The sequence below is a fragment of the Chaetomium strumarium genome, assembly GCF_033439665.1.
Source record: "Chaetomium strumarium strain CBS 333.67 chromosome Unknown B0T15scaffold_1, whole genome shotgun sequence".
NCBI lineage: Eukaryota > Fungi > Ascomycota > Sordariomycetes > Sordariales > Chaetomiaceae > Chaetomium > Chaetomium strumarium.
The window spans coordinates 1,017,182-1,041,606 of NW_026944429.1; the positions used below are offsets into that span (position 1 = coordinate 1,017,182).

Genomic DNA, 24,425 nt, shown 5'->3' on the forward strand with positions numbered 1-24,425 from the left:
ACCAGGATGATTCCAAGGGCTTCAGATCAACCCCTTCTCGGGACAGCTCCTCTAGCAGAAACTGATAGACTAAGAATGTACGGCGATTTTGCTCTGAAATAGACGCCACCGAGCGTAGTTCTCCAGCGACGCCAACCGGGCTTCGCCTCGATCTTAATGATGGGTTCTATCCCATCCTGGCCGAGATCGTCACAAGTCCGGTCCCACCATATCATCAGATTGCGAACAACGGGAGCAGGCTAATGAACGGTTTGTTCGTCAAGAGTCAACAGACTCCGCAAAGCTGAGCCTAGTTGTCCACCGACTCAAATTCGATACTATGTCCAACTGCCGGCACTGTATCAGTGCACTTGTTCACAGAGGTCCACAAACGACACATCTATGTACAGGCATGCCACTTGAACCAGACCGTCAGTGCTTCATACAATCACAGTCGACCCCTCCCCACCCCCAACCGCGCTCTTCCCACCGCCAGCAACACTCCCGGCCGGCCCCTCCTCAACAAGCGTTTCCATCTCCGTCTCAGATTCGTGAGCCATCTCTTCCTGAGCCTCCTGATAGTCTGTCTCATCCTGGGTCTCGTCCGCCTCCGTCTCCGCGTGCTGCCTCCCGTGTTGCTCCTGCTGCCCTGTTGTGGTTGTTGCTACCATGGTCTCGGACTCAACATAGGCAGGCGGCGCCATCTCCGCACCGCCCTCCACCCAGACTTGCTGCAGCTCGCGTTCGATCTCGTCGCGCCGCGCCTTCCACTTGCCGACCTGCGCCAGCCGCTCCCTCAGGTCCTGCAGCTCGCGCTCGACGTGCATCTTCTCGCTCTCGGTGCCAATCCGCTGGAACTCCCACTCGTTGCCCTCCGGGCCGAGGCCGAGCACGAGGTTGTAGGTGTGGTATTTCTTGAGCGAGGCGCGAGTTGAGATGGTGATCAGTGCTAAATTGGACAAGGGGGTTAGCATGGATGATGTGGGGAAAAGCGATTAAGGAAGGAAGGGAGATGGACGTACTGATCCCTTTCTCTTTGCACGTCTCGTACAAAAGACCCTCCACGTCGCTCGACACAGCGCTCGTGCCCTCGTCGATGAACGCATACTGCGGCTCATGGTAGAGCAGCCTCGCAATGGCCAACCGCTGCTTCTCGCCTCCACTCAGCACATCCTTCCACTCCTTGCGCGTATCCCACCCACCCTCGCGCTCGGGCAGGTAGCCGAGATGGGCAAGCTCAAGCGCGCGTTTCAGGTCATACTCATCCTTCCGCTTCTCGCGCATGTCGACCTCTCCATCTGGGTAAATAACCTGGTCTCTGAGGGTTCCGATGCTGAGGTAGGGCCGCTGGGGGAGGAACATGATGCCATCCTCGCCGTTGGCTCTCGGCCGGCTGACCAGGCCGCGGTACACGGGCCAGAGCCCCGCGATGACACGGGCAATGGCGCTCTTCCCAACCCCGTTGGGGCCCGAGATCAGAAGGTGGTCGCCGCGACGGATGATCATCGAGAGCGATTCAATCAGCTCGTCGCCGCCCTTGGGCCACAGAGACGGAGCGACGATGGGGACATTTTCCAGCCGCACACCGTCGAACCCCTTCTGGATCGTGCCCTGGACGTCCGACAGCGAGTACAGCTCATTATCTCTACCCCGGGCGTAATAGGCGTTGGCATGGACCCGGTGCAGCGTCGAGATGAGCGTGTACACGCGGCTGGTGTAGCCTGCTAACTCCGAAAGGTCCTTGATCGAGTACATCATGCGTCCGCCGGCATCCGCCAGCGACAACATGAGCCGCTTGTTGGTGATGAAATCCTTCATCCGCGCTCGTTCCTGGCCGCCCTTCTCGGCGTTCTTGGTCTGCTCTGACTTGCCGACGAGACCGCCCCATGCGGGCAGGAAGACGGGCAGCGACGACAGGAGATAGCCGTAGGCGCTCCAGCTGTACTTCAGAATGAAGTCCTCGAGCATGTTGTACTTGATCTTGAGTATATAGATGCCGTCCATCCAATTCTTCAGGGATCTGAACTCCTCGTTTAGGAAACTCTTCTCCATCGCGGCGCCGCCGTAGAAAGCAATTTCTTCGGCGTTGGCGATAAGGCGCGCATGCAGGCTGCGGAAATCACCCTCTTTCCGTCCCTCAATCGCTTTCAACTTGCCAAAAGGCGGGGAGAGCTTCCTGAGGATGCTCGCGGTAAGGAAGTAGTTGCTGAGCAAGCCCGTGAGGGCCAACGGCCCCAGCGACCGGTACAGCTGGTAGTTGAAGACACAGATGTCAACGAACGGCTTCCCTAATGATGAGTAGAGATTCGCAGCCGCCGCGCAGAACTGAGTGAGATCCTGTGTGATGAACTGGTCCGCCGAAGATGCCACGCCACCGTCTAGATTGTGCACCTTGTAATAGTTGAGATTGTCGTTCAGGTACAAGTCATGGATGTACCGCGTCAACCGTGTCCGAAAGGCGATAGACACCTTCGACTCGAGGTACTTGATCATAGTGTTGGTGTACGACGCGAACCCGCCCAGTCCGCACCACTTGACCAGGCCCCATAGGAACAACTTGCCGTTGCCGGCCACCAGATCCCGGACGATTTCACCGTCGAGGCGGGCAACAATCAGCGACAGGTAGGTGCGCAGCATCAGGAAGACCCCATGGCTCACCAGCAGGCCGGCCTCCTTGCTGTTCCACCTCGGGATCATGATGCTGAGCAGGCTGAGAAATTGGTGGAGGAAGGCAAGGTTCAGGCCGGGCTTCGTGTGTGGCGAAGGCACGGCTCCATCGCCCAAGCCAGACACCCGCGGCGGGTTCAGAAACAGCCGGCGGTGAGCCTCGAAGGTGAGGGGTTTCGTGCTGTGAATGACCACCTTGGAGGCTCTATCCTTATATGGTACGTAGATAGTACGGGAGCCATCCTTATTGTGCAGCCACGAGTTGGTGCGCACGAGTTTGCGGCCCTGCTCTCTTTCGGCGCGTTTGCGCTTCCACCGTCGGCGTGCGCCCTCACCGGCGAGAATGATAGATGTGGCGAGAGCAAGCACGGAGAGTAGACGGGTGGTCTTTGAGGTTCTGCGTAACCTGCTGCGTATGAGCTCAGTGTACTTGTCGATGAAGGCAGCAATCGCCTCCTCGGCGGCCGAGTGCCGCAGCGTAGATTGCACTGCCATGCCAGGCAAGTGCGGCTGCTCAGTACTGCCGCGGAACCGTTGTATGCGTATCCCGAATCTCCGGGATTAGATGCAGTATTCCATCAGCGCCGGTTTCTAATGCGCGATATTGCAACGCGACCACTGCGACGTGTTCTCCCGGATATAGATACCGTCGCTTCGGGCTGCGTGGGAATCGTGGAGTCGGCACCGCGGACCAGGGAGTATCGGTCAATCAGCCCTCCAGATCGTCACCGAGATCAACTAGGATCGGTATTGCAAATGTCTTCTGTGTTCGATGTTGGGTTCTGGACAGGTGTTCTGGCGCGTAAAACAAGTTGCGCCTTTGTCCAAAGTCGTGGTTATCGCGGTCGGCAACCAGCCCCGAGACAGGATGCCGACGGCATGTGAAGATGCAGCAGCCACAGCACCTAGTTAACGTCATCGGCCACTTCAAGCCACATGCCCAGGCCCAAAGTCCGCATTTGTCCAATCAGACACATTTCCCCGCGGTATGGCAGGGGAGCGTGGGTCTTGGCGACAGGCTGCCGCTTTGCAAGTGGAGAACAGTCCGAACTCCATCAACGGAGTACTAGCTCTTGCTTTGCACAGCGAGTACGGAAGTTTCTACTTTTTAGGAACCTTTATTTTATGGGTCTCGTTGCTGGGAACAAGACTCATCGGTACCTAGGCGGACAGCAAGATAAGCGTGTCTGTTTTCCTCAAGCTTGCACTGCTCTGAACAAAGTTCAAGTCAGCTTTTCGGAGCTTTCGGCTAGCTTGAATCAAAGCATACGGCTCGAACGCCGATTGATTCGAATCTATTTTTGGTTCTTGCACAGGTATGGATCGATCTTAATTGCTGCGATAGCCAACCGTTCCTCACTATAATGTGTAAAGCAAAGCTCCGTTCCAGGCTTCGTTCTAAGGGAATGCAGGGATAGCGGGGGCAGTGGGCGGATGCCGGAGCGGGACCGGGAACCCGAAGTGTGAGGGTGTGGGGCAAGTTCCGGGCAAGCCTGAGCGACAGCAGGCTCATGACAGTCCGTCCCCGGCAACAGTGGTGTCTCGTAGGGCTCTTGTGCGATTCGTACAGAGACTTCCAGATCTGTCTCAGTTCACTCATGATAGTAAGCGATTGTGACTGGTTGGAGTCATAAGTCCGGTACTGCTCGTCACTGTCCCGGGCGGTAGCATGGCCAATCAGGAGCGTTACAGCACCATGCGGCGCCCCACCGTAGAGATTCATCGCAATGGCGGCTCTGGACTTTAGTTACCATACGAATGTCACTGCTGTCTGTCCTGCTAGGCCTGATTCAAACTTGGAAGCAATAAGACGTTTGCTATCAGTCCAACCTTGCGCCGGAACAGACCAGCTTAGAAAGGCTTTCTGGCATCCGGTCGCCTCCACTCCTGAGCCTCTCCGATAATTTGCTACTATCTAGTGCCGTTGGCCAAGTCCGTCTCAGCAATGCGGCGCTGTGAGTCTGCGACCACCATGTAAAGCGAAACCACGGCCCAGCATTGAGATGTTTGGCTTGGGCTGCTCGACATTTCACGTGCTACGCCCGGCTGCTCCTTGAGCTGGAGAGGGGCCAGAATCGATGGTCACTCAGTCAGTAGCAGAGGCTGGCGGGCATCGGAAGTGTCTAGCGGGCGCAGGACGGTTAAAATCGCTCAACGACAAGGAGGATGTGTTCTTTATGCTACCATCCCATTTGGCCTCTCGATGCTGTAGTCGTCAACTTCGAGTCTCAGAGTGGCGGCAGCCAGTAGTTATAAGCAGCGAACTTAAGGGCGGTTTAAGTTGGCGACTGGGCGCATTTCACTCGACAATCAGACTGGGCCGCGATGCGATTTGCTACAGGATATCAGTTTAACTGTCTAATAACTCTAATTGGCGTGGGAATTGACCAGGAATTTGGTAGGCGCCAGGCACATCCTTAACATGCAACATCGACATCCCTCGTTCCCATCGACACTGGTAAATGTACCGTACGACCCAATATCTGTACGGGGCGCTGACCGCTTTTAGACGGTTGTAGCATGACAACCGTGACGATACATCCCTATTTTCATCTGTTTAAGATACAGCATATACCGGACGTCTTTCTTCAATACTCCCACCGACGCAGAGCCTAAACCATAAGCCAGAGTCCCAGCCATGAGTTGAGCCGCTAGCTATATCCCAACTCTAGTTGTTACCTAGTCGCTGCCCTAGTTTTCGTGTTGTCGTGCGATGCTCACTCATCCGAAAGCTACCTTACGGCATACAGTACAAATATCAGTATTGTACGGTCCCAATAGCAGCGGCCCGTTCCCATTGAATCCCCAGCTCGTTCATCTCTGCAAGGCAAGCCGCTATTCCGCTCTTGGTCGTACTGCTCACCCCCTGGTCGTCGTCTTTGCTTGAGCAGCCCCCAGTACCTGACCCGACCCCCATCACCTTTTCAAGTCAATCATCTCGCTTGCACTTTCGCGGCTTTCTCAGCCGTCGATACCTCTTCCTCTTATTCTCATTAGCTCGGCCATCGGCCAGCAATCGAGCTCGTCCTCCTTCAATTGCTGCGCTGCTTTTGAGGACCTGCCTTTTCCCTCTCTTTTCCGTCAATTTGCTGGGCCTACTAGGCAGACACACAAAGTCGTGTGTGCTCGGTCCCCTTTCCCGATCTGCCTCGCGCGCCAATTTCCCGCCCTCAACCGACCGCCCGTCGCGGGTTGGCTCAACGTCTCAGCGGCGACAATTCTACTTCGCTCTGGGGACACCTGCTCGGTTTTAGACGACGGGCAATCTGACGGCGAGGTAAAGAAAGGGCCCGGGACAAAACTACTTTGGCGGCCAAACCCTGTTTGAATAGGGGCTGGGCTGAGCTGGGGAGCTTGGAGACCCATCAGGTGGGTTCACCCGATTCGCATCAAGTCTGCTGGCCAGAGTTGGCCCGCGTTCAAAACGGCTGCAGTCAGGGCATTGTGAGCCTTGATAGCGATTTGCTGGTGCCTTGTGGAATACGGTTTGCTCGGCGGCCAGAAAGGCGCCGAAGGCAGTCGCTGAGAGAAGACGTGCGCCAAGGCTCTACCGTCTTAAAACACCGCGAGACGCGTTCCTTGGAGGTGTCACGGGCTGACAAGACTGTCTCCAGGGTCTAAATTCGCTCGCTAGACCCGTCGGCGCCGTATTCGCTTCCCGACATGGCAAGGACTCTGGAGGATAGGCCGCAAGCGGCGGCCGAGAGCTCCAAAGAGATGGAGATGCCCACATCTGAGGACGCAACTTCGAAGAAGGGTCGGGGGCTTCTGTCGGTACCTTCAAGGTCATCCTCCCAAAAAGTTCAGCCTTCGCCGACAGCAACGGGACTGAGTGGCGCGACGGCCAGCGATCCGAGAGACAGCATCGGTGGCCGCTCTAAGGAATCCAGAGGCAGTATGTCACGGTCAAATCCCAATAGAAGCGCGTCAAGTAACCGTTTAGGTGCCGGGACAGGACCGACGGCAACACCGGGCAACTCTGAACCAAATTCCCCTGCGGTGACGTCCCAGAAGAAGAAGAAGGGCGGTTTCCTCGCTCTCTTTGGGTGCTGTGGTGTTCCCGACAGCGCGAACGGTCTCGACACGGAAGCCCCCGTTCCAACCCACAAATTGGAAAAGATCCCGGCACGGCCAGCCACTGCCAGCCGTAGGACGGCGACGCCTTCGGAACAGCCCTCTGGTAGCAGAACCCATCTCGCCGAGAAGGAATCTAGTCAGCCCGTCCCTCTATCGCAAGGGCCGGCGAAGAACGGCAATCGAGTTTCGGGTTCCAGCACACAAGACCAGTCCACAGTCGGAGGGGAGCGGGACAATGAGTCGAAACAGACAACGCTTGGTGGCCCAGGGTCAGGCAACTTCGTCCTCTCCGTGGAACCGCCGCACGCCACGAGTGCGGACACAGAGAAGGTGGAAGAGGTCCCTGCGGAAAAAGACACCGAGGGCGACGTGCTGATGCCGGATGCCGAGACCGCGCGACAGCAGGAGTATCAAGTCGGTACAGCAGACGAGGAGGAACAACTTCCAAGGGTCCCTCCTCCACCCCCAGGGCCGGTACCAGCGGTTCCCAACGCCCCATTAATTGAGAGTCCTCCGGTCTTCGCCCCTGACCAACCCCAGCGATTTCTTCTCCCCCCTCAGAGACCCGAGCATAAGGGCCGGAAATGCCTCGTCCTTGATCTGGACGAGACATTAGTACACAGCTCGTTCAAGGTATGCAACAAAGGCCGACCCTCAACCGTATGCCACGCTGACCATCCTCAGATCCTTCATCAAGCTGATTTCACAATACCTGTGGAAATCGAGGGCAACTACCATAATGTCTATGTAATCAAGCGACCAGGTGTTGACCAGTTCATGAAGAGAGTTGGTGAGCTTTACGAAGTTGTCGTCTTTACGGCTTCGGTGTCTAAGGTGAGCCTATCAAACAACCTCCACGCACGTTCAATACTGACACGGTATCAGTACGGCGACCCGCTTCTTGATCAGCTGGATATCCACAAGGTTGTTCACCACCGACTGTTCCGGGAGAGCTGCTACAACCATCAGGGTAACTACGTGAAGGACCTGTCGCAGGTGGGCCGGGATCTGAAGGACACGATTATCATCGACAATTCGCCGACCTCGTACATCTTCCACCCCCAACACGCCGTGCCCATCAGCAGTTGGTTCTCGGATGCTCACGACAATGAGCTTCTGGATCTCATTCCTGTTCTCGAAGACCTGGCTGGCCCCAACGTACGCGATGTTAGCCTGGTCCTCGACGTCACTCTCTAAACTTTCATTCTGAGTCTTGACTTCGCACTGCTACACCTACCGTTCACCGGCCACCGCTCCGCCTCGGAGTAGGAGAGCATTCTCGATCCAGATGCATGAGAAAAAGGCACAGATGCATCTGCCACTTCAGTGCTTCGGCATATGGCATCGGTAGCTTCTCGCTGCCCTGTCGCCACCCACACGACCCACCTTTCACTAGATGTGAGAGATCTGGTCCACTGGGAGCTAGGTGCCTTCGATCAAGCCAGCAGCGAGACAAATTCGGGGCGGGAGTTACTTGTTTCCCTAGCCCACTTCAATTTCGCTCGAACCAGAAAGGGCTAGAACCAGTGCTGGGCTCAAACCGACGCACCATAAAATGATTCATTGGGTTTTTCGGAGTATGGTATATGTTCGGGGCACGGAGCTGTCTACGTTTCGCTCTCTTTTATCTCAGCGGAGCGACGAACGAGTCCCAAACGTGAAGGAATAGGGAGAAGTCAACATCGCCAGATATCAACCTTTCTGTTTTCTCTTTGCCTCCTTTTCTTATGTACGCAACTCGGAGAGAACTAAAACCATACCTCAACCGGGTTCTTCGCTTTTAAACCGTACCCCGGCTTGTCATACCCCTACCCCTACCCCCTTGACGGGTGCCGTCTATACTTCGTACTTGTTCCCGTTTCTTATGTTGGCTGATTCCCCGTTTCCATATCACATTCTGGGTTGTTTTATTCGCTTCTAGCACATGCCGGTATAACAACATTCGTCTTTTTGTTTGATTGATTGGAGAACCACTATACCACGACATCGTATTTGTGTATATTTGATCATCCCTTCTTCCCCTCCTCCCTGTGAGTGGCGTGTTTTTGATCTTTCTTAAAGAGATGGAATAAGACAGGATGGGGCAGTTACAATACGGTGCATGCAAACCCTTGCTCTTGGAGGAGAGAAACTAAGCGCGGTGAGGGAAACCATATGAGCAGAGCCGGTTGGACAGCTGCTAGCTTGAAGGGCGCCGGTGTGAATGCGGAGGCCGGCTTGGTAGCTAGCTTGACCGATGCCCAACCTAGTTGTAGTCAAGTGAATTGAGGCATTGCCAGGGCGAGCAGTTCTTACTGTTCACTGACGTGAGAACGGTGTGCTTATCACAGCGCAGCGAGACTGAGGAAACAGTAGGTCAGTAATCAGCTCAATCTTCCTGCCCGAGTATACACAGTACGTCTTCTCTAGGTTGGAAGGTAATTCAAAGAAGATGCATGCATCATCTATTGCTCGTCCTCGTCTACCTGCTTATTCCTCTTGCCCTCCAACTTGCATTGTATTTGGACTGCCTCGTCCTTGAGTCCTTGACCTCTTTTTGTTGTTGGGGATGGAAGCTCTTGGCATTTTGCACCTGAGGTGCCTGGCTCACTCCCGGCCTAACAAATTTGCGGCCCGCTATCCGTAAGGTACGGCTCCAAGCTGTCCGTACAGGGGTCTGTGACTTCGTGGCCTCAATTGAGAGCACGGATCAATCGCCAAATCCAGGGGGCGCGAACTGCATCCCCAGCTCATTGCCAAACCTAGCACACGACCGATCAACTCAACCGTTTCGATAGTTACCCGGCGTTCATTCTCTCGCTTTCTCAATTTCAACTGGGATCTTTTCCTCTAAAGCTTTTCCTAATTCTATACAATGGTACGCTTCTCCCCATTCACTACACACCTTCGAAGCAGCAAGTAGCGGCGATCATGATGTCCAATGTCACGGACCACCACTCTTCCAGGTCTTTCGCCAGCCAGCCATGCTAACATTCCTCCCTCAAACCACAGTCTTCCCCACGCGCCGCATCCCCTTCCTCGCCCACGGCCGCGGGCCAAGCAACCGGCTCCAGCGCCCGCCCTTCCTCCCCGCCTCCTCCCGGCGGCGCACGCACCGCGATTCGCCGCCGCGCGGCTGCCGACCAGAAGGAGAAGATTGCCAATGCGCGGCCGAACAGCACGCGCGCCGCGGGCGCCGGCGGCTCCAGCAGCACCATGCTCCGGCTGTACACCGACGAGAGCCCCGGGCTGAAGGTCGACCCTGTCGTGGTATTGGTGCTCAGCTTGGTGTTTATCTTTAGCGTTGTTGCGCTTCATAGTGAGTTGACGCTCTATCTATCTGGCTTTTTCTATGATTGCGAGTGGTAAATTGATGCTAATGGGACTTTTGTGCAGTTATTGCCAAGATCACCCGCCGGTTCTCCAGCTAGATGGCTTGACCACAACTGGGGGAGGAACTGGGAACCAAGAGATTCTACGGGGATAGATGAGGTGGGAAACCCGTCGTGAACGTGCCAACGGTGCCAGGATTATAGCAATGGGACGGGACGGTCGGCCATTGCGGTATAAGACCCGAACCGTGCTTTATCCGTCATTTTTCTAGGATTGGTTAGGGTCAGATATCTGGGGGAAACAAGCTGGGGATACAACAGCAAAAGTCAAACACACGAGATGAACCTGGTTGGTGCTGTTCTCTTTGCCATCTCGGTTTAGACCGGCCAGCGCCTGGGGTGGGGTCCCTTGGTTGGATTGCTGTACGATATGGTTTTGATGGGTCCAGTCTGGGAATGCGACGCTCTTCCTGTTCATGGATAATATGGCTTTTGTTTCACATGCATTCCGACATCCATGGTATGTGACTCCCTCTCGAAAGATATGTGGGAGTGAGGCAGATCCTCACGCATACTTAGATGCGCATTTGCTTGTCCCATCAAACCGGGTGTGGAAGATTGGCCCTTGGGAGGTTTCCGCATAATGGTTGGTCAGAGAACACCGGCGAAATGAAATCCCACTGCGAGGGGAAACTTACCCACTTGTTGAGGCCATCAGCAATGATACGGTGTTGAAGAGTTCCATGGCTACGGCCTCCCAGTCGTGCAAGTGCTACGGCTCCGAACCATGTTTCTCGTTTCGACCTGTGGGATGAGACTCGTTCATCCGGTGACTCCAGTTCCGTTGCGGAGGGCCACAGCTAAGTGCAAGTGGCAGAACAGCATGTGGCGTGCATGGTCACTCTACCTTGTATGCGAAAGTGATAGCTATGAGCTTCACGTCGTACCGGCTTCTAAGTGGGAACACCGGTGAACACTGGCTGTTGATCACTTACGATGGAGAAGGGCTGCGGAAAGGAGCCGACGGAGTTTAGTGTCTTGTATGAGATGTGAGACTTACAGCTGGGACTTGCCTTGTACAACTCGATCGGCGGTGTGTGCAAGATACCGTGGACATGTGGGTTTATAGATCTACACGGCGTATTCCAGTCACCCTCAAGGCAGTTCCTCCGGTGAAGACAGGTCATTGCTGGAGTTTCGGAGTTTGCTACGAAGATGCTGGGAGCTCTCAGCGTTCCTCTCCCTTGAATGCGATTTGTTAGGGGTTATACTCTACGGAGAGCTCCCGTGGACGTCCGTTGGCGTGGTCGACCGAGCGATAAGTGTCTCCAGACTACTAGTAGTAGTTTGTATTACGGATTACACACACATGGTCAAACAGTCAGGTAGTAGGGTTAAGCTCGTACTCTAGACATGTATTGAAACAGTGGACAAGTCTCGTAGTACGACACCGTTCGGTGCATAAGTTGCAAGACAGAACCAACAACCGGTTGTCGGCGTTTCTCTCGGCCTGTGGCACCCCTCCAAAGTAAATGCATGTTGGTCTTCAGCATGCTGCTGAACCCTTCATCGTTCGATATTTACCCGGATGTCGAACGGACCCTTTCCTCAACCTCTAACATTCTGCTCTCTGCAGTAGGTTCCTGAGCTTGAGTGTAAGTTTGAGGAGACCCTCTTCCATGAGACCCTAACGGAGGCATACATGTGTACTGCATCCCGCTTGACATGACTGAACGAGTTAGTGCAAGTACACTACAATGGGACCTATTAAGGTAGTGCTAGTAGTGCTGCATTTAAGGTGCACACACTTCGTACATATGTGGAACTAGAAGTGGTGAGATGGCATAAAAGCTTGGTTCTTGAACAGACATGAAGTGCCAGTCAACAACTGCTGGGGGGAATTCAGGTTCTACCGTAGGCAGACGAAAGATCGGACCACATGTAGGGCTAGTTTCGTCATCAAGCAGCCGTGATGGTGGTCTGAACGGGCATACAGGTACAGGTCTGGGGGCGGCAGTGTCGTTAAATAAGTTGACGCTATTTGTCGGCTGTGATTGCCACTTTTAGGACTTCCGGAGTCGAACCCGGCCACTGAGAGAGCACGGGTTGGTCTTCGCAAAGTGCATGCGGACAAGGCCGCTGCATGCCATCCCACTGGTTCGCTTGATCAAGGGTGCCATGAGGAGAGCAGGCGACCATCCCACACAAGGCAGGAGGGCAGATCTCAGCGGCGTCGATTCCGTGGTGATTTGATGCGCACTCCATTCCTTCCGCGACGACGGCCCTGCATCGCGGGGTCGCAAGCGCAGACAAGATCTAAATATTGGTTCTTATGGGGCAGTGGCAAAAATATGTACCCTTTGCGAAAGAAATGAAGAGCAGGGCAGCAATGCAGACATCTTCTGCTGAGGAGTCTGGAACTGCAATGAGTGGTGAGGTGGGGTTGCAGTGTAGATAGTAAGACAGCATGGAAGGATTGAGACGGTAGATTTACCCTGTACGGTAATTCGGTACGTATGAAAGGTAGTGTAGTGTAAGATACGCTTCGGCGGGATCCATCATCCGAGCTGTGGAGGTCCGAGGACGGGTAGACCGGAACAATCTCCACAGGCAAGCGAGGCGTTCGAGTTGTCTTAGATTTACCCCACACTTCCGCGCTCGTGGACTCCTTGTCAATCAGCGTGGCATCCTGGCCTTTATTAACGGCCTTAAATGCGGTCGCCTATGGGCGAATGACAATCTGGGTTTCTCAGACAGAGACATTCCATCTGGCTGGTTGCTGATGCTTCGATGCGAAGCACCCGATATTGTAACCACACCATCGGGCATGTAACTGTGGGCCATCTGTCACGGGGAAGACCGATGTTGTGCACTGGGCGAAGTGCAACTCGAGCCTCGAACAAGAGTCGCACAGGACTCAGGACAAGCCCGGAAGCCGCCACAAAGCTTGAGCCCGCCCTACTCGGGAGTCGAGACAAAGACTTCACGTTACCGACTACCGACTTGAATCGAATCATGTTGAAGAAGAGTCGGGCTTAGCTGCCACTGTGCCCGACCGAGTATGGATACAACACTGCACAATCCTGGCGGCACAGCGAACCAGACGCGCACAGCAAACCAGTACAGTATCCAATGGGCGGTAAAGTCTAGGTAGGTAGGGACGTCAAGGGAAGGGATTCTTGCAGCATAATTGATGATTGATGTATGCGGGGAGCCCAGGACGGATATGCAGTGCTGCATTCGGTCCGGGTCAGAACCCTAAAACACAGCTTGACCAGGCTCCTCCCCGACTCTCATCAGTTGCTTGCTGTGTGAACAGTTAGCCGCAGACGACGGGTAGGGATCAACCGTTGGCGAGGGAAAAGTGCCCCGGCGGTCTGTGGACTTGAGACGATTCGCCGACCTCCGCCGTTATTAGATTGCGGTAAAGAGGATGGGTGGTTTGCGCAATTGTTGATCTGCCGCCGTTTCGAGGATCGCGTTGGATGGAGATGGAGCAAATGCTGCGCTTGACCCAACAGCTCGAACCGGTGCGACATTTGGTGGGCTTCCCCTCAAGGCCCCACACCCCGCTAAGAACTATTCTGGAAACGAACTGGAGGCCTGGAGCAGGTTTCCAATCAAGTAACGCGCAGCCGGGTACTTGGCAATAATTACGTTGCAATGTACAGGAACCTACCCTGAATACTAGACCTGCATGTCTCCTGCGTATGCTGCCGCTGCGTCGATTGTTGCTCGCTTGTTCGTGGCGTCTCTAGCCAAGCTGTGTGCCTGTCGTCCGATCTTGGTCCTGCACCTGCCCGACCCTTCTCTCCTCCTGGGTTTTGTTTTTGGTTGGGAAACATCAGATTGGTACTCCCGTTGTTGTTTGGTCTCATTACTACTAGTACCAATCTGTTTGTCCTGTCGTGAACCACCGCGCCGAGACTCCGAATGAACAGACTGCGCGACTTGAACTGTTCCCGCCACAGCTGCGCGCATAGCCTGGCCCATTGAGTACGGGGAGCACTAGACGGCGTCTTCAAGTGTCACATACTGCAATTGGCGCCTCCGTTTTATTTGCCGAATGCTTGCCCGCCGCATTCCTCGACCTGCTATCGACCCCGAACTACCCTCGCCTTGACCGCTTGCAGTCCCGTCGACGGCGAGGACACTCCCCCTTCCCGAGTGACGCGCCGAGCGCCTGGTCTTCTGGGCGCTCACGATGGCGGGGTTCTTCCAGAAACTCAAAGGAACCGGATCTGTAAGTGGGACAAACCGCAGCGTCTTGCACACGGGAACACGAGTACACGAACACTAGAACAGCGCAACACCGAGCCATCTCAAGCTCTAGCTGTCCTTCTGTCACCTCCCGTTCGTGTGAAACCTTGTCCCGGACTAACAGTCACTCCTTTAGGGTACTTCAAAGTCCGATAACACGTTGGCCAAGAATAAGAAGGACGAGCCCCAGCTGGACTTTACACCCGTTGAGAAGCTGTTGCACAACGCGGGACCCATTCGGGAAGACGGCAGCGACAAGTTCTTTGGTCTAGAAAACGTAAGAGTTACCGGGAAAGTCACCGTGTAGCGAACGAAGAGCTAACAATTACCGCTTCACCCAGTTCGGAAACACATGGTGGGTGTAGACACTGTTCACGACCGCCCTGCGATGCTCTAGGCAATATGCTGACCGCTCATCTTCAGTTACTGCAATTCAATTGTCCAAGCGCTATACCATTCTGAACATTTCCGGTCCAATGTTGTCAACTATCCACCGCCGCTTCCGTGGGACGATCCAAACAGCGTCAAGAGGAAGGTCAATGTGACGATACGGCCTCCCCCACAGGCGAATGGAAATGCTGCGGGCTCGGGCAAAACAGGTCAGCCACCGAAGCCGCGGTCGTCCTTCAGCGGGGGACAGTTGGCTCCCAGTGTAGCGCCCACACGACCCGAGGATAAGCCTGACTCGCCCGAATACAAGAAGAAGCAGGCCATGATAAAGGGCCCGGTACTAGAGCTAGCACAGGAGAGCACGGATCCCTATGGCATGGCAGAGTGCACCTTCACCGGCCTCAAAGACATTTTCACAGCTCTTATCGACAGCCAATCGAGGACAGGCGTGCTCAGCCCCCAGAGGTTCCTTGACATATTCAAGAGGAACAATGAGATGTTCCGAAACTCGATGCACCAAGACGCCCACGAGTTCTACGGCATAGTCCTTAACGATGTAATCGCGAATGTGGAAGCCAATGGCAAGCGGATGCAAGAGTTGGCAGAGAGCAGGAGAAAGGATGACCCCTCTGAGCCAGCCGAGATATCACCAGGCTCTGACTCTACTGGGCTAATTCGGCCACCGGGGACGGGCTGGGTGCACGACATATTCGAGGGAGTGCTGACATCGGAAACGAGATGCCTGACTTGTGAGACGGCATCGCAACGGGACGAGACATTTCTGGACTTGTCTATTGACCTGGAGGAGCACTCGTCCGTGACATCGTGTCTGCAGCAGTTCTCAGCGGAGGAGATGCTGTGTGAGAGGAACAAGTTCCATTGCGATCACTGCGGCGGCTTGCAGGAAGCCGAGAAGCGAATGAAGGTTAAGAAGTTACCAAAGGTTCTGGCACTACACCTGAAACGATTCAAGTACACAGAGGATTACAGCCGGCTGCAGAAGCTCTTCCACCGAGTGGTCTACCCCTACCATCTGCGCTTGTTCAACACGACCGATGACGCCGAAGATCCCGACAGGATGTACGAGCTTTATGCGGTCGTCGTGCACATCGGAGGCAATGCATACCACGGCCACTATGTCGCAGTGATTAAGACGAAAGATCGGGGGTGGCTGCTTTTTGACGATGAGATGGTGGAGCCAGTGGACAAGACTTTCGTCCAGAACTTCTTCGGCGACAAGCCTGGGATGGCTTGTGCCTATGTGTTGTTCTACCAGGAGACAACATTTGAGAAGGTCCGGGAAGAGCTGGATGCCGAGGGTGTGGATCAGGTGAAAATGACCAACACCCTAACTACGGATCTTGCGATAAGTGCCGAGCTGGCCAACGGAACAAGCCCGGCTCCCCTTTCAAAACTCAACACCCAACCCTTACCGCCGGTCGACGAGAACGAGACATTGGTCGGGCTGGAGCATGCCAACTCAGCACCAACCGCGTTGGATGTCACCAGCCCTATCGATCCATTACCGCCACCGCTCTCTTCGTGTGAAGGCCATCCTCTAGTCGCGGCACCGCCGCCTCGTCCTAATGTGATGACAAAGGCAGACGAAGCCGCAACTGTCCCACCAAAGACCAAGGAGGAAATCGCTAGGGAAAAGAAAGAGCAGAAAGCCCGGGAGAAAGCTGAAGAGAAGGCTCGGAAAGCGGCAGAGAAAGAGCAGACGCGGATCGCAGCCAAGGAGCGGCAGGAGGCGGCCCAGAGACTACGAGAAACAGCACGCCTCGAGCGCGAGCAGTTACATAGGGCAATCCAAGAGAGCAAGCAGATGGCTGCTGATGAAGAGAGGCGGCAGAAGAAAGAGGCTCCCTCAGCTGAGAGGCCTGCTTCCTCAGAGGGAAATGGTGCGAATGGGTTCCTCAACCGCGCTGGGCGGACAAGCAAGTCGATGACGCGCAAAAGCTTTGCTTTCTTGCACATTGGACAACACAGCAACAGCAACAAGGAAGAAGATCAGGGCGATTCCAAGACCGAGAAGACGGATCGCAGCGAGGCCAGCGATACCAGGAGCGACAGGGGGGGGAGCAGCGTTACTGACGGGGACCTGTCGCGTGATAAACATCAAACCCCACCACGTCAAAATGGGATCAGTAATGGGAAATCCAACAATGGGAAACGGAACGCCAGCTTTTCGTTACCGGTGCGACCTCCACCGCGGTCAGACACGGCACCTGGGTCAGTCGAGCAGCTGCGCCAGGATAAACAGGATAAGGAGAAAGGAAAAGAGAAGCCGGCACTCAAGGAGAGGTTCAGCTTCGGACTCGGGAGGAAAAAGAGCAGCAAATTCTTGTCTCCTCTATCCTAGAAGGGGAAGAGACACTCGCTGCGCTGCGACGTGGAGCACGCGGACGCTCTGTGAGCTCTGAAAGGCACCCGTCCAACACGCACTCGCTTGGCTTGGCTAGCGCTGCTGGATATAATTGCAGGCGTTCTGATGCTTTTCGTTCAATACCCTCGTCTGGCTTCGTATATCGCCTACCTGGTTGTATAGAGACACACTCCGTATCGGAGTGGCATTGCAGAGACAGGGTTACAGAACCTGTTCTTCATAGAGGGCAGACTCACTCTCCTTGGTGAGATAGAGGATGGGGCGGTTGTTTGTAGTGTACGATGAGCGCTGGCATGGGGATTCTCTGGTGTGTTCGGCATGGTTGGCGGAACCGCCGAGTTCCCTCTTCATAGATAGCGAGAGCATATATCGCTAGTTGAGTAATTTAAGCTACCAACCGATGAACCTGTACCGAGCGGTGACTTGAGGACCTAGGAAGAGTACAGTGGCCTCGCGTCTCAGCAGCCCTCATCTGCCGTCGCTAACTGTATCCCATCTCTGCCATTCATGCGCCCAGTGACATCCAGAGCACGAATTGGGACCATTAGATCCGCTCATTGCGCTGCAGTGCATAGCATAGGCCCAAACATTCCGCTCCCGAACGCCTGTAGCCAGAACCTGTTGCCCCAGTTTGTGAACACAGTATCCCAATTCCGCAGCCATGTGCAGCTGACCAAAGGGGTGCCTCTGACCAAGCTCTCCCCCTTCCCACCTTCTAACTCAACCCAATATGAGCTCGTACACTATGATCAGCGTGTTGATTATGATTAGGGGTACTGGCGCAGCAACGAATTAGCTCCCACTCAAGCACTCTCCCTCTGACTGGGGCTTGCAACCCTGCGGGAATATTCAAAACTCGAACCTACCCCTCATAACGGTCCGCACACTCGCAATGAGCTGTATGATCCTGTATCGGACGCTCGAGTCGACCTCCTGGCCAAAGCCACGCTGGTATGTTGCCGGGGCAAGACCGACTGTGGGGGAAATGCTGTTAGAATTGAGATTGGGTCTCCAGTTGTATCGATTTGGAAGGAACTTCGAGCCAATTCCAAGCTTCGAATATAGGGTGGATGGTACGTGAGGGGAGGAGCACAAGAAACGTACCGCGCGCGAGGAACCGGTCCTCGGAAGGGATGCAAATGGCGTTAAGCAGGAGGACGGTAACTGGAGGGGGGAAGCGGGTCAATAGGCGCTGAGAAGGGGCAGCGGCGGGTTTGGGAGAGGCGAACTGTAGAGAAGTTTCCCGAGGATCGACATCTTGGTGGCTGCGGTGTCCGGCAAGCGGTGTTTGTTGATTATGGAGGGTCCCTGTACGGCTTCTCTATGTTGGCCTTCTCGGCCTCGTCGTCGTCTTCCTGTCTCGTGGCTGGGCTCGTATCTTCCGCCTTCGCACTGTCTTTTCCTCTTCTGCCGCTGTGAATCTACCCTGGCCGCGATTAGCTTTTGAAATGCGCTCTGCCATGGTGAGAGTCCTTACTTTGATACGATCGCCAGAGGTGGCCTCCGAGCTTGGAACACTGCACTCGATGTTGAAAGCTGTCATGGTACGTACCTGTACGTAGGTACTTAAGCAAGCTAACCCGCGAAGGGAAAGGCGGTTAAAGAAGCCGGGTGTGGCTGCTGTGGCTAGTAAAGGTGGCTTCAGATCCTGAGACCATAGACCCTAACCCTCCTATCAGCTTAGCTGTCCTGTCGGACCGGATATGCCTCTCTAACAACGTGTTTTCGGTAACTGTCTCGACTCTCCGAGATGGCCATCGGTATTCTCATGTACTGACGCAATTTGCGAGGGGTCGACTCTATAGTAATACTGCGTGTTCAGAATCTGCATCCGGTGCATTGAACATACATGGCAGTGTGTGGTCTACCATAGCAGCCCGGGCAGGCAGGCAAGCCTGACACCAAGGTCCTCAGATCCCAAGAGGGGATACCTGGATTTCAAGCTGTTCATTAGGGGCTTCTGCCCTTTCCGAGTTCCGAGTTCCGACACTCACAGGTGAACAACTTGCTCAATCGGAACCTCATACCATCAGCAAGCTACTGCGTAAGGTCAGAACTCGTCAATGAACTTCATCTTCACGAATCGAGGTCTCAAGTTTCCAGCCGTCCGACACTCTGGGCTCCTAAACTGGCTAAAGTCTGCTCTCCACCTGAACAGCATCACTTTCGGGCCCTTCACCGTCGGTCAATCAAGGTGTACGACGACAAGCACGTGAAGAGACTGGAGAGTCCTGAACAACCACTGTGGAGACGGCGTTCTTGCTCTCACAATTAGCCGGCCACTCTGGTTGGCGCGGCTATTCTCCAGGCTAAATGCTGGGCTATCGCCGGGTTCCCGGGTCAACTCGAAACCTGCAGCAGCGGTGCCTTGCAGCGACGACATCGAAGCTCGGAGGATACGCCCGAGATTCCACCGGTACCAGCCAGGTGACCATGAGGCTTCGCCTGCTCGGGCAGGCAGCTCGCTCTCAGATGCAGAGCAAACGATCTCCTTCTACTTGGTGTTGCAAAACATCGCGCTTGTGCGAAGCCTTGCAAAGCGCCTGTTAAACATGGCACATGGTTAGGACAACGCAGGGAGGTTTATGCCCACAAGTGCCCGTGAGGCTGATGGCAACTAAAGCCAGCCTCAGATGGAGTCCACCCTTCTCCTCCAGTCAAGCGCAGTAAACAGCAAGATGTCTATTTAACCCGTGCAGTGCCGGAGTCAGGTCCCCTCCCTGCCTTGGACTGAGCTGTCTTGGTGGGCCGGCTTTCGCGATTGTCCATGCCCAGCTCCATCAGTTAAAACTTAACAGGTTGGGTTTGGGAGAGACAGCGGGCTTATTAGACATTGGGAACCTCGCTTTATGCCAGTAGACAATTACTAGTACTTCCCACGACGGCCTAGATCACGAGTATGGCCAGTCTCAAACTTGTTGGCATGCCGTTAGCCCTGCGAGTGACACTGTCCAGGCCCAGATCCCGCGCTGTATGACGATGAAGCGGGTCTCAATGGGGGACGGGAGCAGAGCGGTTGGCAGTGCCTGGGTTGTTGGAGATATCGCACCAAGCGGAGCACCAAGCGGAACGTCTGACCCTGTTCGGGAACGCACATGGAGATGAAGCGCGCGACTCGGCGGAGAGGAATAGGGACCACTGCGTTGTCTGGTGGCACCCCTCCCCGCCAACCCTCGAGGTTGTGGAGAGGGGCGCGTGGTATAAGTCTTGCGGCAAGCCCGCGACGCTCTCTTGAGCTTCTCGGCTGATTCATTCTCCAACTACCACACACTTCCCTCCCCTTCTCTTCACTCCCCTCACCGACCGCTTCAAGTAAGTCTCCTGACCATTTACATTCACACAGCTTCTGCACGGCGTCTGCCTTTGGACCACTCACCTGATTTGGTTACTGACGAGCTTACAAAGTTACACGCCGGCCGCTGACAAGCATCCCGAGACAACAGCACAATGGCTCCCGTCATCAAGCTCAACAACGGCCTTGACATGCCCCAGGTGGGCTTCGGTCTCTGGAAGGTTCCCAACGACGTTTGCGCCGAGGTGGTCTACAACGCCATCAAGGTCGGCTACCGCCTGTTCGACGGTGCTGCCGGTAAGTCACGTTTTTGCTAGTCTCCGAAGACGATTCGAGCTTGCGTCGTGCGGATGAACAACTGTGTGGCCTGCACCATGACATCGTGATGCGCGTCGCTCGACGTTGAGGGGCAAGGAGGGGTTGTCAGAAAGAGCTACCCCGCCCCCTCGCTCCGCCTTGCTCCACCCACTTGCAGGGGAGCATGGAGGGGTCGAATTCTTCCGGGCCCCTGTCCGCTGTCGCGGCAGAAGAAAGCGCCAGGACACGCGGCTCAAGATGTGGATCGCACTGGACCTCTGGCAAAGGTCCTTCGGTACATGCGTACACAGACACCTGGGCTGACAGAAAGCGTGACCAGACTACGGCAACGAGGTCGAGTGCGGCCAGGGCATTGCCCGCGCCATCAAGGAAGGCCTCGTCAAGCGTGAGGACCTCTTCATCGTCTCCAAGCTATGGAACACCTTCCACGACGGCGACCGGGTAGAGCCGATCGTCAAGAAGCAGCTCGCCGACTGGGGCATTGACTACTTCGACCTCTACCTCATCCACTTCCCCGTCGCGCTCGAGTACGTCGACCCCTCGGTCCGCTACCCGCCCGGTTGGCACTACGATGGCAAGAGCGAGATCCGCCCCAGCAAGGCCAGCATCCAAGAGACGTGGACCGCCATGGAGTCTCTCGTCGACAAGGGCCTCGCCAAGAGCATCGGCATCTCCAACTTCCAGGCTCAGCTGATCTACGACCTGCTGCGGTATGCCAGGATCCGCCCGGCCACCCTCCAGATCGAGCACCACCCCTACCTCGTCCAGCCGGAGCTGCTCAAGCTCGCCAAGAAGGAGGGTATCGCAGTCACGGCCTACAGCTCCTTCGGGCCCGCCAGCTTCCAGGAGTTCAACATGGAGCACGCCACCAAGCTCACTCCCCTCCTGGAGGACGAGACCATTAAGAAGATTGCTTCCAAGTACGAGCGCGAGCCTTCGCAGGTCCTGCTTCGGTGGGCTACCCAGCGCGGCCTCGCCATCATCCCCAAGAGCAACAGCCCGTCGAGGATGAAGGCCAACTTCGAGAGCGTCAACTTCGACCTCTCTGAGGAGGATATTGCCACCATCTCTGCCATGGACCGCAACATCCGCTTCAACCAGCCGTCGAACGTAAGTAGACCCCAGGTGATATCTTCACCGGGTAACGGCATATACTGACCCTTGACGCTGCAGTACTTCCCCACTGAGATGCTCTGGATCTTTGGCTAAATGCGCCCTGGAACACCAAGTGCGGGGGATGGGCGCAGTTCCGCCTCGGTCAAACCCGAGGCAGCCCAGACACTGATCCCCACCGACAGCACTTCGACATTTATCCCCGAAGGGCGGCCGATTGGGATAGCTTCTAATATGCCCGGACCCAACCCATTACCATTGCAATGAAGGAACAGGGGCTACAACGGCTATGCCATTATTGTATGGTCAATCCGGGCCGATGGGAACCCTGTGTGTTAAGAGACGCACAACATCGAACCCAGGGGAAATGACTCGTGTCAGAGAGGGTGTCTCATTTTCACTGCATGGCATACATCTTGCGTGATGAAAACGCGTTATAGAATATATCAAAGCTGCCATTTTCTGATTCAATTCTTCTGCTTCCCACTGCAATCTTGTTGAAGTGAAGCAATAAGCCCACGACGAGTGGCGGGACGCCGATAATAAGTTCCTGTTCCTTGCAGGAACGGTATGTTCTAGTAAGTAATAATACTGCTTCCTCATTTCTCACTCTATGACCTACTACTGCTGATACCAGGGAAATAATCCCACACGGCAAGACAAGGGTACCGGAATTCACGACCCTGCGGTAATCAGGAGCTCAGATGACCTAGGAATCCTGACTTTTGTTCCGTTTACAATGGATCCTCTGCTACACCGGTATTGAATATAGGTATTATTGTACTTTATGCCGGCAAAAGCTCTCTTGCAGACTTGGCATCAGCCCCCGCCCGTCTATTGTTTGAATATATTCTCAGCACCCGTGGTCCTGCTTCAGCAATAATGCTTCCCGCGACAGGGAAATATCCGTAACCGACAACCGGCAGTCAAGGTTACGGTTGGCTGGCTAGCTGCTTGTCGCCTGGGCCCTGATCATTATTTTCCGAGAACATGGGTGGTATAAGCTGAATTCATTGTAAGCCTACTGTACCATCTCAGTGGTTTCCCTACTCACGTCTCCCATCGAGAACGTCATCAAGGATCTATCCATAAATCAAAGAGAGTTCGAGACAACAATGGCCACCATCCCCAAATTCATCCGCCTTGCAGCCTTCCTGCTTGCGGCGCTGATGAGCCTGACAACTGGGGCCGAGAGGGAGGATGATTCTCGCTGGACCCGAAAGAAGCCCATCGTGCTGCGCCAGTCCGGAGGCTTCACGATCGGCGGCAAGGTCGTCCCGCACCCTCTGAATCCCAACATGACGCTCTCGTGCGATCACGGCTATGTAGAGTACTTCCACCCGTGGCGGCCGCGTCGGACGAGCATTGTCATGTGGCACAGCTCCAGCACGCAGGTCTTCCAGAACCGGTGGGACGGCGGCGAAGGGTTCAAGGACATGTTCCTGCGCCGCGAGTATCCGGTCTATCTCTGGGACGGGCCCCGGGTCGGCCGGGCGAACTGGGCCTGTAACGCCACGTACTACGTCCCCGAGTACCGCGACCAGAGCAACTTTGTGGCGTGGAACTTTGGCCCGCGGTTCAAGGAGTGGTGGCCGGTCGTGCAGTTCCCGACGGAGAGCGAGCACGCGTGGCAGCAGGCGACGAGCTCGCGCTACGTCGAGTACGACTCAGAGGCGAGCGTGAGGCTGGAGACGGACGCGGCGGCCGTCGCGGCCGACTCGGGCCGGCTCGGCACCAGCATCGTCTACCTCACCAACTCGGCCGGCGGGCTGCGCGCCCAGATGACGGCCGTCAAGAGCAACACGACCAACATCAAAGCCATCGTCTGCTACGAGAGCTTCGGCTACGTCTTCCCGGACAACGCGGGCGTCGAGCCCGGCGCCGGGCTCAACCCCTTTGGCCCGATCGTGGTGCCTGTCGAGGAATTCAAGAAGCTGGCCAAGGTGCCTGCGATCCAGTTCTTGTGGGGCGATCACCGAGACGACAGCCTCGTCGCCCTCAACCAGTCCAAGCAGGCCGCCGCATTGATCAACCAGTACGGCGGAAATGCCGAGGTCGTCATGCTGGGCCGAGACAAGGGCCTGAAGGGGACTACGCACATTGCGTTTGCGGATCTGCACAATGAGAAGGTGGCGGACCTGCTGGACGAGTTCCTGCATGACAACAAGCTGGATCGTTATCACTAGCATGGCGGTATCTTGTCTTGGGCACTAGTACTATCCGGCTTGGTTGATGGCAAGCCCAGGAGGTGCCAGGGGCTTGAAACCATTCGCTGTCCTTTTCCTACACGTCAAGTTGGTCTCAGCTGTTTTCTCTATCTCGCAGCAATGTCACAAAAGCACAGCGTTCATCGGGTCATCGCCACCATCCCCGCGCAATCCCCCACCACATTGCTTTATATCAGCTCCCTACAGGTCACAGCATCATATTTCATGAGGAGGTTCTCATTGCAGGAACCGTGTTTCCCGCATCCCAAGGCATCCCAATATAGTGAGCGTCTCAACGGAGGAACTCGCAGCAGAGTTCAGGTTTCACAGCATATGCGACATATTGCCGGGAAGTAGGAATGAGGGGACATACAGTACAACTTGGACACCGGCAAAACTCAAGACAGGTCCTATGAACCCTAAAG

The 24,425-nt window shown here is 55.3% G+C and overlaps 7 protein-coding genes across 7 annotated transcripts; 5 read left to right on the forward strand and 2 right to left on the reverse strand.

Annotated features, from left to right (window-relative positions):
- Positions 1–237: 237 nt before the first annotated feature.
- On the reverse strand, positions 238–3,248 carry B0T15DRAFT_8994 (ABC transporter transmembrane region 2-domain-containing protein). Its single transcript, XM_062871433.1, has 2 exons — positions 1,002–3,248; positions 238–928 (listed from the first exon to the last, which is right to left on the reverse strand). Exons 1-2 carry the CDS (start codon positions 3,139–3,141, stop codon positions 420–422), a joined length of 2,649 nt encoding a protein of 882 aa, XP_062725409.1. The 5' UTR covers positions 3,142–3,248; the 3' UTR covers positions 238–419.
- A 3,061-nt stretch (positions 3,249–6,309) lies between these two features.
- On the forward strand, positions 6,310–7,920 carry B0T15DRAFT_389880 (HAD-like domain-containing protein; the record flags this gene model as incomplete). Its single annotated transcript, XM_062864515.1, has 4 exons — positions 6,310–6,541; positions 6,590–7,356; positions 7,408–7,557; positions 7,609–7,920. 4 exons carry the CDS (start codon positions 6,310–6,312, stop codon positions 7,918–7,920), a joined length of 1,461 nt encoding a protein of 486 aa, XP_062725410.1.
- Positions 7,921–9,506: 1,586 nt separating this feature from the next.
- B0T15DRAFT_9069 (Sec61beta family-domain-containing protein) lies at positions 9,507–10,200 on the forward strand. The gene is made up of 3 exons (XM_062871438.1): positions 9,507–9,580; positions 9,715–10,021; positions 10,099–10,200. The coding sequence occupies exons 1-3, from the start codon at positions 9,578–9,580 to the stop codon at positions 10,131–10,133; spliced, it is 345 nt and encodes a 114-aa protein (XP_062725411.1). The 5' UTR covers positions 9,507–9,577; the 3' UTR covers positions 10,134–10,200.
- Positions 10,201–14,133: 3,933 nt separating this feature from the next.
- Positions 14,134–17,312, forward strand: B0T15DRAFT_9172 (uncharacterized protein). The gene is made up of 4 exons (XM_062871449.1): positions 14,134–14,277; positions 14,431–14,571; positions 14,636–14,649; positions 14,718–17,312. The coding sequence occupies exons 1-4, from the start codon at positions 14,239–14,241 to the stop codon at positions 17,044–17,046; spliced, it is 2,523 nt and encodes an 840-aa protein (XP_062725412.1). The 5' UTR covers positions 14,134–14,238; the 3' UTR covers positions 17,047–17,312.
- A 301-nt stretch (positions 17,313–17,613) lies between these two features.
- B0T15DRAFT_9148 (Yos1-like protein) lies at positions 17,614–18,603 on the reverse strand. Its single transcript, XM_062871448.1, has 5 exons — positions 18,548–18,603; positions 18,300–18,496; positions 18,175–18,234; positions 17,937–18,044; positions 17,614–17,846 (listed from the first exon to the last, which is right to left on the reverse strand). The coding sequence occupies exons 2-5, from the start codon at positions 18,325–18,327 to the stop codon at positions 17,791–17,793; spliced, it is 252 nt and encodes an 83-aa protein (XP_062725413.1). The 5' UTR covers positions 18,328–18,496; positions 18,548–18,603; the 3' UTR covers positions 17,614–17,790.
- A 1,914-nt stretch (positions 18,604–20,517) lies between these two features.
- B0T15DRAFT_481257 (NADP-dependent oxidoreductase domain-containing protein) lies at positions 20,518–21,889 on the forward strand (the record flags this gene model as incomplete). Its single annotated transcript, XM_062866012.1, has 3 exons — positions 20,518–20,659; positions 21,000–21,790; positions 21,854–21,889. The coding sequence occupies 3 exons, from the start codon at positions 20,518–20,520 to the stop codon at positions 21,887–21,889; spliced, it is 969 nt and encodes a 322-aa protein (XP_062725414.1).
- Positions 21,890–22,962: 1,073 nt separating this feature from the next.
- On the forward strand, positions 22,963–23,979 carry B0T15DRAFT_481258 (uncharacterized protein; the record flags this gene model as incomplete). Its single annotated transcript, XM_062866013.1, has 1 exon — positions 22,963–23,979. One exon carries the CDS (start codon positions 22,963–22,965, stop codon positions 23,977–23,979), a length of 1,017 nt encoding a protein of 338 aa, XP_062725415.1.
- Between the last annotated feature and the right edge of the window lie 446 nt (positions 23,980–24,425).